General features: G+C 38.1%; 1 protein-coding gene across 1 annotated transcript in view; it reads right to left on the reverse strand.

The window, feature by feature from the left end:
* The window catches only part of adam9b (ADAM metallopeptidase domain 9b), a 41,986-nt gene that overhangs the window by 25,330 nt on the left and 3,454 nt on the right, over window positions 1–13,202 (reverse strand). The window contains exons 6-13 of the mRNA XM_067429506.1: window positions 8,660–8,843; window positions 8,512–8,574; window positions 8,356–8,427; window positions 8,035–8,204; window positions 5,437–5,527; window positions 2,718–2,848; window positions 1,180–1,351; window positions 212–298 (exon numbers count right to left, since the gene is read on the reverse strand). Of these exons, the coding sequence (XP_067285607.1) occupies window positions 212–298; window positions 1,180–1,351; window positions 2,718–2,848; window positions 5,437–5,527; window positions 8,035–8,204; window positions 8,356–8,427; window positions 8,512–8,574; window positions 8,660–8,843 (970 nt within the window). The remainder of the gene's footprint in view (window positions 1–211; window positions 299–1,179; window positions 1,352–2,717; window positions 2,849–5,436; window positions 5,528–8,034; window positions 8,205–8,355; window positions 8,428–8,511; window positions 8,575–8,659; window positions 8,844–13,202) is intronic.

The raw sequence follows: 13,202 nt of genomic DNA on the forward strand, positions 1-13,202 counted from the left end.
CCTTGAATGGCATACTAATAGTAGTCAATGAACGATTAGCTGGGTTAAAGAGAATGTACGTCAACATAAAAAAGAAAATGTCTTACATACTTCACCTTTAATGTTTGGCTTAGTCTGTAGTCATTAGCTTTATATAAAACAATAGAAGGTTTTAGTATGTTTGCATTTAAATACCTAGATCAGTGTGTATGTGTGTGATGAGGGGTCTGACCTGACAGTTTTCACAGCAGCTTCCTGCAGCACAGGCCGAGCCCTTAGTGAGGGTGCATGTATCGACATTACAACACTTAGTGCACTCCTGCAACACAACAGCAAGACTATATTCAGTACAGCAAGACCCTGTTACACCCTGCACCAAATAACTGCTATAAAACCAGCTAACTAAAATTAAACTTATTTGAAAAACAAACACTTGAACATAAAACGACAGAAGCCATCTTAGAGAAATAATGTATTTCAAATGCAATTTCGATTTTTTTGGCTCACATCCCATTCGATTACATGGAAAAGGTGGGGTTTATGACCTATACTGCAGCCAGCCACCAAGGGGGTGAGCTGAATGTTTTGCTTCGCTTTTCAGGATGTGTGCCGCATACCAAAAATGGAATTGACAGATAGTAAGTCATGTCAAATAATGGGATAGGTTAAAACATTGTGTCTATAGTTTTTCACTGCAAAAAATGCTTTTGTCTTGTTTCTAGTCAAAATTTCTAAATATTCTTACATTAAGAAACATTTTCTAGACAAGTAAAAAATTATTGTCTTGTTTTGGGTAAAAATAACTCAAAATTAAGCGAGTTTTTGCTTAAAATAATTTTGCTTACCTCACTGGCAGATTATTTAGCTTATTTTAAGCAAAAACTCTCTTAATTTTGAGTAATTTCCCCCCCAAAACAAGACAAAATGTTTGCTTGTCTAGTAAATAATTCTTGTTTTTATAATTTTTAGATGTTTGGACTAAAAACAAGACAAAAATACTACATAAGAAAAGCATTTTTTTTTGCAGTGTTGGTATAATAGAGCCTGGAAACTGAGGACATTGGAAATATAATGAATTATTAAAAAATTGCAGACTAAAAAATTGCTTACTAAAAAATCCCTTGAAACTGAAGCCTTGATCGCGTACCATTAAACAGCAAGCCATTTTTTTTCATTTAGCCTCTTAACTTTAAAAAATACCTTAGATGTGCCACAGTCACACTCCTCTCCACTCTCCAAAATGCCATTCCCACACATGGGCACTGTGATGATGCTGCCTTGAGAGGGCTGGTTCCTCAAACACACCCCGCCACCTCGCAGAATCAACCTCTCAAAATCGTTCCCACTGCAGTCACTGAATTTAGTTCCTCCACTGCAATCACACACAAACACAACATCAAAACCTACAAGGACAGCAGGAAATCATGAGGTTTTTGAACAAACGTCTTGTTTTCTCTTATTAAAGTCAACATGAAATGCTCTTCACTAGGGGTGTAACAATACACTTGCGTCACGATTCGATACTATCATGATGCTAATCTCACAATTTGATATTTATCACAATATTTTAAGACAAAATAAAGAAGAGATTTTTTATTATTATTATTGAAATAGTAATATTATTATTATATTATTTTCAAGACCAGCAAATGTCCCCCCATTTCATTACCATACATTACAGTATATTCAATATTATATATAGTAGCTTAATGTAGTAATGTCACTGAAACTCCGTAAACGTACATTTTTGCCTAATGCAATACTTGCGCCGCATGCACACATATGCACACATAATGCACTATAAATATAAGAATAAACCATATAAAACACTTTGAATAATCATACTACTTAAACTAAATGGGATATGGTGATTTAAAAAATTGTTTTGCACTTTCGCTTTGAGGAGTGTCGTTCCGGCAGCGCATGTCTATCAATGCAATAAATCAATATAACTATTCCCAAACTGTAAATGGTTAGTTCTGCATTTACTCACTCTCATGTTATTTTTAGGCGTCACGCAGGCATTTCGTCCACGTTTACTACAGTATGCTTGTCATTGTAAATATTTTCATCATATAAAGCCATGATGTCTCTTCAGAAGACTAAAATAAATCTTTCTCTGTTTTCCGGAAAAATATCTTCATGTGTGAATCGTATAGGTTCGAAATAGCATAAGTCATTTCAATTTGAATTATACCTTATTAATAACACTGACTCTATATCGTGAATCACTTTATTTACGTCAACGATGCATATTGTCGCATTTTTATATTGCAATATCTGAATATACGTTGTATCGTTAAACCCCTACTCTTCACCCATTCTACTATCATAATCAAATGCATTTATTAGTCAAACAGGATATTCAACAACCAAAAAATATATATATATATATAAAAGGAGAAACATCTTAAATACACATGTAGAGATTAAAAAAGGCATAAAAAGCCACAAAGATGTTCATGTTAAATTGAATTATACTTTATTAATTATTTATTATTTTACTTAAATCATATTAAGGATGGCCATTGGTGTTTTTGTAATTCTGTATGACTTTTAACCAATGGTATTGTTTAACAACCTAAAGGGAAGCTAAAGTAAAGTAAAATTCTTTCATCATTTCATTCCGAACTGATATACATTTTTCTTTTGTGTTCAAAAGAACCAGAGACAAAAACAAGAATCACACAAATAGTTGTACGATGTAGAATTTATATAAAACAATAGCAGTCACTGACTTGTTACTGGATGCCATGATGCATTTCGCACCACAGTCACAGCCATTGATGTCATCGTGACTCATACCCAGGTTATGTCCCAGTTCATGAGCAATCACCGTAGAGAACGACTGCAGATTGCTGTTACTAAACTGATGATATAACAGTGAAAAACAAAGGAGACATGATATTAGAGTCTGTTTTCTGGCAAAGTATATACATCTAAATGTATTTGAGGCAGGTGTGTGACAGCACAGACATTTAAAACAATTAAATGAAATAAATATAGGCTTAATTTGATCACATTTTAACATAATTTACACTGTAAAGCCTGACATGAATTACACTTTATTTTGATGGTCCTCCAACAGACATTCTATGGACTATAAGTAACTTTGCATTTACATGTCAACTTATTCTACTAACCTGAATCCTAACGTTACAATCTACTAAAAGTCTAATGAGAGTTAGTTGACATGTAGTTGAAAAGTTACTGGAATACACCTGTTTGGTGCTTTCTTCGGTTACCCTTTAAGTAACCGTAGCTTTCAGCCAGCAGCAGATGTCATCTGATACCCAACCTTCCTTGAATGTTTTAACTCTTTACCACAACACTCTCCAAATGGTGGATCGATAGTGGTGGCCAAATTCCTGCCCATCTACTCCTGGCTTCCAGCTTAATTCTTCTATCTTACTTCGGCCTCCTGTCCCATCCTATGAAAAGCATGCCTAAAACTGATAGCAGCTGCCATGCTGATTTGGCAGGAAAGCCTCTCCAACCTGTTTCCACAGAGAACACCCATGCCTGTCATCCCTTGTCTTTGCACTCCTGGATTAAAGGCCTTCCTCTCATGTGCCTCCTCACAGCCCTCCTCCCATCGTATGGTCAGCTCGATTAGAATGATTTTACGGTCTTTGGCTGACCGTAGAACGATGTCTGGATGAAGAGCTGTGTGGACCACTTCCGGGAAGTGCAACCTCCTTCCGACGTCGACTCAAGACCCAAGAGCTTGTAGTTTGCAGCAGGGTGGATTTTGCTGATGCCCTGGTTTGGAAGGTTCTGGCTCCCTCCTTGATCAAGGTAATAGTTTTCCTCTCATCTGTGCCACCTCGCCTCTTCATGCACCTCTTTTGCTCCATTGTGTCAGCAAAGGAACAGGAGCACCTTGTCGTGGTGCCACCTATAGTGACCTTGGGTTAAAGATGTTTTGCACTCTGACAGTATGTGCTAGTCTCCCCGTTTGACTACAGAACTTGCAGTATGGGTCGTCCCTCAACCCCCATGTGTGCAGATGAGACGGTGAAGGATGTCATACACGGAGCACAAGCAGAAAGGAGATGCGGTAGGGCTGTAAAATATTTGGTTTGTGAATCAATGTAAATGTAAATGTATATATATATATATATATATATATATATATATATATATATATATATATATATATATATATATATATATATATGTATAATATATATATCAGTATATCAGACTACTTGCATACATTGCATAAAAATATTTCCAAATAATAAGTCGATATTTATATGATTATGCATTACATTATGACCACCTTCCTAATATTGTGTTGGTCCCCCTTTTTGCTGCCAAAACACTCTTGACGGGTCGAGGCATGGACTTCACTAGACCTCTGAAGGTGTGCTGTGGTATCTGGCACCAAGATGTTAGCAGCAGATCGTTTAAGTCCTGTAAGTTTCGATGTGGGGCCTACAAGGATCCGACTTGTTTGTTCATCACATCCCACCGATGCTCGATTGGATTGAGATCTGGGGAGTTTGAAGCCCAAGTCAGCACCTCAAACTCTTTGTCATCTCAAACCATTCCTGAACCATTTTTGCTTTGTGGCAGGGCGCATTGTCCTGCTGAAAGAGGTCACAGCCACCAGGGTTTCCATGAAAGGGTGTACATGGTCTGCAACAATGCATAGGTAGATGTATGTAATATAATGATGAAAGTAAAAAAGTGATTCATCAGATCAGGCCACCTTCTTCCATTGCTCCGTAGTCCAGTTCGGATGCTCAAGTGCCCACTGTTGGTTCTTTTGGAAGTGGACAGGGGTCAGCACAGGCGCCCTGACAGGTCTGCAGTTATGTAGCCCCATGCACAACAAACTGCGATGCACTGTGTATTCTGACACCTTTCTATCAGAACCAGCATTAACTTCTTGAGCAATCTGAGCTACAGTAGCTCGTTTGTTTGATCGGACCACACGGGGCAGCCTTCACTCCTCACATGAATCAATGAGTCTTGGACGCCCATGACCCTGTGGCCGCTTCACCACCGTTTCTTCCTTGGACCACTTTTGATAGATGCTGAACACTGCAGACTGGGAACAACCCACAAGACCCAGTCTAGCCATCAGAATTTGGCCCTCATAAAACTCGCTCAAATCCTTATGCTTGCCCATTATCCTAAATACGAGTTTCCTAGGTAAAAATTGCACATTAACGCCCTCCAAATTCATTTCAAAAATTACAAATTATCAAATGTGATAGATTTTTTAGGGTAAATTCTTAATTGTTTCTCTTCCTTCTGGCAGCCAGTCTGCAAACATGCCTTTTCATCAATAAAACACGCAGGTTTTAGATTACTGCCTTCCAGAAAACTGTCACCCCTGAAGGCTTCAGAATACTTAAGAGTGTTCTATAATAATCACTTGTTTTACTATAATGTAGTATAAATGCTCAGTATAATGTAGTATAAATGCAGTATTAATTTTCTAACCACATTGATTCCTCCGCCGCTGTTCACAGAGCAGACAGTTCCAACGAAGGCCATGCCGAGCACACCTCCAGGGTACGCTCCTAAACGTCCTCTTTAAGAAACAAAGACACAGATCATGTTACTCAGAAGTCAGAACATACACAGGTCTGATCAATGACATCTGGTGTCATCTCTGAGAACCAGGAGAAATTAAGTGGTAAAGACTACATTCTCAAACTGTACAAAATTTGGACATTGCAGAAAGTGAGGATTGTTTCAAGTAAGTTGATTTAAATGTTATATTAATCGTTAAAAAAATAATAATAATTGAATTGGTTCTAGAAAAATTTGACAAGTAGTTTCTTCACCATAGTGGCACTAAACTACATTAAATTCAGTTTGAGCTGTAGTGATTCAGCTTTTGTATATCAATTAGACTTTTACTTTGTAGTACTGTCTAGTTCCTGTTTCCTGTTCCCCTTTGTGATTCCCTGATCGTTCTCACCCTGGCTGCATCCAAAATAGTATACTATCTGAGTAGCCACTTCTTTTGAATAAGTACATACTTTATCATCATTAAAAAATGATGTTCTATATAGCATGATTGTTTGTAGTATGAATGTAATCAGAATGTACAAAATTTGCAGTGTTGGGGAAGCATACTCATAAGTTAAAGTGGTAAGTAATCTCAATCACGTAGTTTCAATATAGCTAGCTACTTTTTAATTAAAGGGTGCATAACACACACAGTTTCTGCCAATCTCATGTTAATCTTGAGTACCAATAGCAGGGGTCCCCAATCTCAGTCCTGGAGGGCCACTGTCCTGCAGAGTTTAGTTCCAACCCCAATCAAACACACATGAAACAGCTAATCAAGGCATTGGGGACCCCTGACCTATAGAGTAGTATTGCATCCTTCAAATCTCAGAAAATTCTTTAGTTTTATCATATTTATAAAAGACAGTAATGGTACAGAGCACCGATTCTTTCCGAAAACAGCCGAGGTCATGCACTAGGTGAAACTAAAGAGTCACAAGCCCACACTATGGCGCACACACATGATATACATCATGGCATTATCCCTGGATACCTTCTATTCACTATACGTTTGTGTTGTTTACATTATTTGCATTTACACGTTGATTGTTAACAAAACACAGACATTTGATGCAGTTTCACTCAGCGCCTGCGGTTTTCATGACCGAGAACGAACACATTTGCAGAACTCTGTTGCTTTTCCGGAAAAACAAACTGCATCCACAGTTTCTTAACTCCGGGAGAAGTGCCCATATACAAGCAATTCCACCGTTTATGAAGTCATACAGGGTCATACTAAAAAATGGGGCTCAATCCGAGGGGCGGGATAAACGGTTGTCTTTCAAACTCCCTCTGCACGCGATAGGATACGGTACACAACCAACCAGAGCAACGAAAGTGAAACAGAGCTTGTTGATAGATTAAACATTCGCCGTATTCGGTCGGCAAAACTCCAAACACATCTTCCCTTTTTAAGAATGACTTCAGTGCCGTTCTTTGTTCTTTTCTCAGAGAAAAGCTTAACTCCAAGTCTTCCAGAGTCGCGGTCAAAGCTGATTCGAAAGACCACCGTTCGCTAGTTTCTGTGTTTACTAGAAGAAACGCATCTCGGCAGATTAGATTTGCTGCCGCTAGGGTGCGTCTAGATTTCTAGGCTAGTGAAACACCTCTACAGCACGTCTAATTCTGTAGCTCCATCCACCGAGTTGTGGAGCTGTTCGGATCATGCTAGCCAGCAGCAATAAACATGCCGAAGAAGATGCCGCTTTTCCTGGTTGTGGACGAACACAGTCACTGCATAAGTTTCCTTCAGATCCTAATATTAGGAATGTGTGATACGTCATTAAAAATAAATTAAGTTCCAGCTCACACGGGGAAGACATTGTACGTGTGTTTGCTTTATTTTACTGCGGAATAATTCGCAAACAAGTCTCAGGTCGAGACGGATTTGCAGACACATTGAGATTAAAACACAACGCTGTGCCATCTATATTGGATCCGACAGGAATGGTGCAACACACTTATGTGAGTTAAATGTCTTTTTTATATGTAATAGTCCCGGGGCTGTGTGTTTTCCGGATGGGCTACCAAAACGTAAGCCTGTCAGCAGGCCGGTGAATCTCAAATCGTGAAATAATATTCCTTTTTTGATCTGGGCGCGCGCACGCACGTGTGTATGTGCACGTGTACACGGTTCGCACTTATATCCACCGATCGGGCTGGCCAAGTAATACAAAAATAATATTCCAATCAATCGCATGTTTGTTTGATAAAGACGAGCTCTGTGAGAGAAGAATCATTCCGGTTGCCGCTTTCAAAACAATCCCTCCCTCATGTAAACAGACAGGAGAACTGAAGCTCATTAAATATGCAAATCTTATCCAATCCTAGCCGTGGGCATTTACTTCCAAGTCTCCAGTGTGGCACGCCCATCAAAACCCAGCGTTCAGAATAGAGCCTCAAAACCAGTGTAGAAAATAGCCTATTACTTATTAGTTTAATGTTTTTGAGTTCATGACACTTTTTATTAAATGATTTATTGAAAAAACAGCCTTTGTTGCAGGATGTGAAAGAAGTACTTACACAATGAGCTGCCCCACGTCATGCCTGATTTGAGGTAACAATTCCGTTTTCCTCCACTCCACAAACCTGCCCAACACTTCCCCAGCATTGCCATCCACACTGAAGGGGTTCTCCTTGTCAAAGATCTTTAAGCCAATCAAGGATATCCGGATATTCAGCTGTTTGTAGTACTAGGGCAAACATGGAAACAGACACAAATATTTAATTACATCATCACGAGAAAGGCTCTGGAATACAATACAACAGTGTTAACATATTATTTACTGAGGTTATGGTTGGGCTTATCCTAAAAATAATGTTATCAGTAGCTATAATTCTCACCGTATCCAGCAAGTTAGCCAATTGGACCATCTCCGCACGCACAGCAGTTGCACTGCGGTTGTTAAAGATGAACTGAGAACAGATAAAAACACCAATCAGCCAACTATTTAACGATGGAAAAAAAAAAAAAAAATCCTCCTAATAGCTAAAACTCACCCTTTGGTTGTCGACCACTAGCACCAACTCCACGTATTTGGTCTGAGGTAAGTTTCGTTTTTTCTGTGGATTCAGTAGATTCAATGAAATATCACATGTTGTGTTTGTGGAACATCAAAATGTTTCTAAGACAAGGCAATTTTCGAACCCGTAAAAACATGGACATGTCATCATAATGGGAGTGGTCCTCACTAGAAGATGTTTCATGGGGCAGTCCACATACAAATGGCTCTGACTGACTGTCCTTCAACAGGAAGAGGAGGTGTTCATTTGCTTTGGAGTGCAAGACAGGTTCCAGCCCATAGCTTTCATTACCGATTAGAATGACCCCCCTGAAACAGTGTACAACAGCAAGTTACAACCTAATGCTGGAGAAACACTTCTGTAGCTCAACAAACATAAACATTGAACATAAAAGGTTGATATGACTTTTCTTACTCTTATTAGTGAGCCATATATTTAACGGAGTGGCTATTTACTATGACTGGTTGAACTAGACAAACTTATAAAAGAAACCTGTCTGGTGTGGAGAATAAAGGTGTGGTCACATTTACAGTTGTTAATGAGAAATCCAGTCATTTCAATAGGTATCCGTGCAATCAGGAATTCTCAGAAAACGTTCCCCAAGCACCTTTAGTTAGTGTTTAAATTTGTCATGTAAATTCGCTGTATTCACCAACATAAAGCTGCTTGGTTTGAAACTGACTGCTGTGTTTCATACATCTCTATGCTACTGACAATGGACAATGCTACTATTTTCACTTAGTATATTTTCGCTTGAGGCTCTGCATATATTTAATGCTTCAAACATTCTCAATTGCATTACTGGTAAGTATGTTGGGTATAAAATGAAGAAGTGAATGCTAAAATGTTCTGACAGTTTGAATTTGGTCTGAGTTTTTACTTCTAACACAGAAACAGCTTTTTTTGAATAGGTCAAAGGAACATATCAAAATAAATTTAAGGGAAAATGTCAAAATCAGTTTGAAATTATGATGATTATTATTCTTGTTACCAATATTGTGAACAAGTACAGTCACATTCAACAGAACAAAACGGTTCATATTTAACGGTTTAAATATATAGCAGTGTTTGCAAGGCAAAATAAAGACTAGTTTTAAAGCTACAATCCATGTTTTAGCCATTTTAAGTTGCTTTGTGAAAGTTTTGTCAAAGAAAAACAAGAGCAGTGGCGTAACATTGTTTTAAAAAGTGTGTGTGTGTGTGTGTGTGTGTGTGTGTGTGTGTGTGTGTGTGTGTGTGTGTGTGTGTGTGTGTGTGTGTGTGTGTGCGCGCGCGCGCACGTACGTGTATAAATGTAAAATAATAAAATACCATTACGATGTCCAGAAATCTATTTCAGTAGTATTTCAGTTGAGATTAATTTATTGACTTGTTTTAATGTGAGGTTAATGTTTAATGTGATAGGTAGTTTATGTTTAATGTGATAGGTAGTTAATGTTTAATGTGATGTGACTTGTTAATGTTTAATGTGATAGTTTCATCATTACATCTTCTATAATACAATATTTTGTTAATCTTGAGAGTATTTAAAGGTCCCGTTCTTCGCGATTCCATCTTTCAAACTTTAGTTAGTGTGTAATGTTGCTGTTAGAGCATAAATAATACCTGTAAAATTATAAAGCTCAAAGTTCAATGCCAAGCGAGATATTTTATTTAACAGAAGTTCCTTTTCAAAGCCTACAGCGAACGGCCAGTTTGGACTACAGCAGGAAGTGCAGGGATGTAATGGCGTCACTAGAACCGTTTGTTGACTAACCCTCTGCGCACAAGAACACGCAAAATATGCGGCGTGGTCTTCTTGATCTCCCACGTGGAGAAGAGCGCACATTCAGCGTTTGCATCTCCCCGTTATGGTAAGAGGCGGGACCTTTCCGGGCAAAGTGTGCTAAGCTGCTGTCCAATCACAACACGTGAAGCGCTGACCCAATCAGAACTCGTTACGTGTTTCTGAAGGAGGGACTTCATAGAACAATGAAATCATCAGGCCGTTTTTAGGACAGAGGAAACAGCGCTGTACAGAAAATTAAATTGTGTGAAAAATACTGTGTTTTTTTACACGCGAAACATGAACTAATGTTATATTGCACACTGTAAACCTAATCAAAGCTTGGAAAACACGCAAAGAACGGGACCTTTAAATAAGTGAATAAATACGTATATCCGCATTAAACATTTGTGTGTCCTAATAGACTAGATTTTTTCTTAACAGGGTTTCTGCAGATTTTGTGAAGGCACATTTAAGACCTGTTTATGACCTTTTAAAGACCAATGAAACAAAATTCAAGGAATAAATTAATGTAAATGTATGGGGCGGCAGTGGCTCAGTGGTTCATGTGGGTTGTTGGTCTGTTGAAAGCACTATATAAATGCAGTCCATTTACCATTTAAATGTCTAAATGTGAAAATGTCTAGGAAGCATGCAATGAGTTGTATTAGCAACACTTTTGAAAATAAAATTTTTAACAGATCTCCATTACTTTTTAATTAATTAAAAATACAAAGAAAAGAAGATTAAAGTTGTAATAGCTCTGATCACATTCCAAAAAAAGTGATGTTCTTTTTCAGTAGTTTTGTCTTGTTTTACAGTGCAAATATCTAAAAGATTCTTAAATCAAGATAAATTTACTTGAGATGCAAAAATGATATAAGATAAGAAATCATGAGGAAGATCTTGTAAAGGGATTTTAAGCTTAAAGCAAGAGCAAAAGTAACAAAATTCAAAAATCCTGAGGAAGATATTCCTTTTTTTCAGTGCGTGCAATTTAATTTAGCAATTTACTATTTTTTTGTTTTAGTTTTGATGTTTACATTAAATGTAGTTGTCAAAAAGCATGTCTAATTAGTTGAAATCATAAAACATACAATTTAACATCAATTTATTAAAAGTTTACAAAGGGGGGGTTATGAAATACATCATATTTTGTCTCAAATTTACATTTATTTTTACCAAATTCTTTGTTTTTCACTTCTGAAAATCTCTTTCCCCTTAATAAAATGCACTTGATTTTTTCATCCAAAAGCTGACACATTATGCTTCATTCCGCACTATATTGTAAATTACATTTTTATGAATTGATTTTCATAATACCTGTACCTGTTTTCCGCATCACCTATAGGCGAGTCCATAACACGCATACACTCTGCTTATCACACACACAGGGGGATAAGCAGGTAATAAGCAGCAACACACAAACATTTGTTAATTTGAAATAGTCATTGCATGTATTAGAATTAGCCTTTCTATTTTGCAGTAATGACGAGCAAGCAGGCGTCATTGGACGAGCAGATCCATTTCCTCGCTAAAGAAGCGTTCAGTTTTTAGTTTTGCAGATTCCATCATGTAAAAAGCAACTGTCTTTTAAAGGGAATTGGAGATGAGACTCTGATTGGTTTATTGCACGTAATGCCTAAAACACACCCATTACTCATTAACTTTCTCCCTTGCCAAACACAGAATTTTCCATTATTTGTGAGAAAACCCTTCCCGGCCAAAAACGGAATTGTCCGGGTTTCCGTGTTTTCACTGTCAGACGCTAGTGGGCACTATTATGTAGGGGTTGAACGACTTCCAATTTTTTAAAGTCGACATTTATGTGATGAAAGTCGAGTCGATTAAAGAACAAATAAGCCTGAGCCTCGAGCTGAGACAAGAACTTGGGTCTTCTTGTGCACAGGACAGCTATAGCATATGACACAGCACTGCCCATAAGGTTATTGGTCCTACATAACAGCTTTTGTATCAGTTCTTTTGTCTTATGGTCGTTATATTTCTCACAGATTTCTGCTCGTTCTGAATAAGATACAGATAAAGTAGCACAATAAAGATTACAGCTGTGTAAGATGTGAGTTTTAGTTATCAAGAAATATGTGCTAAAACTTTTTGGTTTCTAAGCTATTTTATTGATAAATCACAGAACAGTGTTGACAATACATTTCTGTGCTCCTGAATGTTTTTGTGTGAGGCGCGCGAGCGATCTTCGCGTGATCATCAGGCTATGTGTGTGCGTTGCAATTAGGGTTGGGCATCGAGAACCGGTTCCAACTTGGAACCATTTAAAAAAATAACGATTCCATTGGAATCGTTTAGAAAATTTGTTTTCGGTTCCGATCGTCGGTTCCGAACGCGCAAGTTTAGGTTTCCATGGCCACCTGATTTCCGGTGCTTGCGTGCCCGCTTGTTCTTTTAGCCACGGAAGCCCGGTAAACTGCGCTCTGAAGTATGGATTTATTTCACTTTTAAAAAGCCTGGGTCGGCACAGTGCAACTAGTGTTGTCAAAAATGTCGATACTGAAATATCTGAAAAGACGATAGCCTGCTCAGTTTCTACAGTATCGATCCCAGCTGCGCCCTCCTCTCCTCTCCTTCTCTGACCAACAGCGAGTTGACGCACAGCCGCATATTCTCACTCAGCCGGTTAACCCTCTGAACACGGCGAACGCGCGTTCTGCTGGACTTTTCCTTACGACAGCGTGTTAGTGTTAGTGTGTGTGATCGGTCTGGATTTCGCACGGGATTGCACATAATTCTACGAATCCCTCAGATTTCAAGCTCACATCTGAAGCGCACACACACACATACTGTAATAAAGCCCCCTCTGACATACAAGTGCAAATATTAGCTTCTTTTTCCAGCTTATTATTGGTCAAATACAATCAACCAAATTCTC

This window comes from Pseudorasbora parva, chromosome 21 (assembly GCF_024679245.1).
Source record: "Pseudorasbora parva isolate DD20220531a chromosome 21, ASM2467924v1, whole genome shotgun sequence".
Lineage (NCBI taxonomy): Eukaryota > Metazoa > Chordata > Actinopteri > Cypriniformes > Gobionidae > Pseudorasbora > Pseudorasbora parva.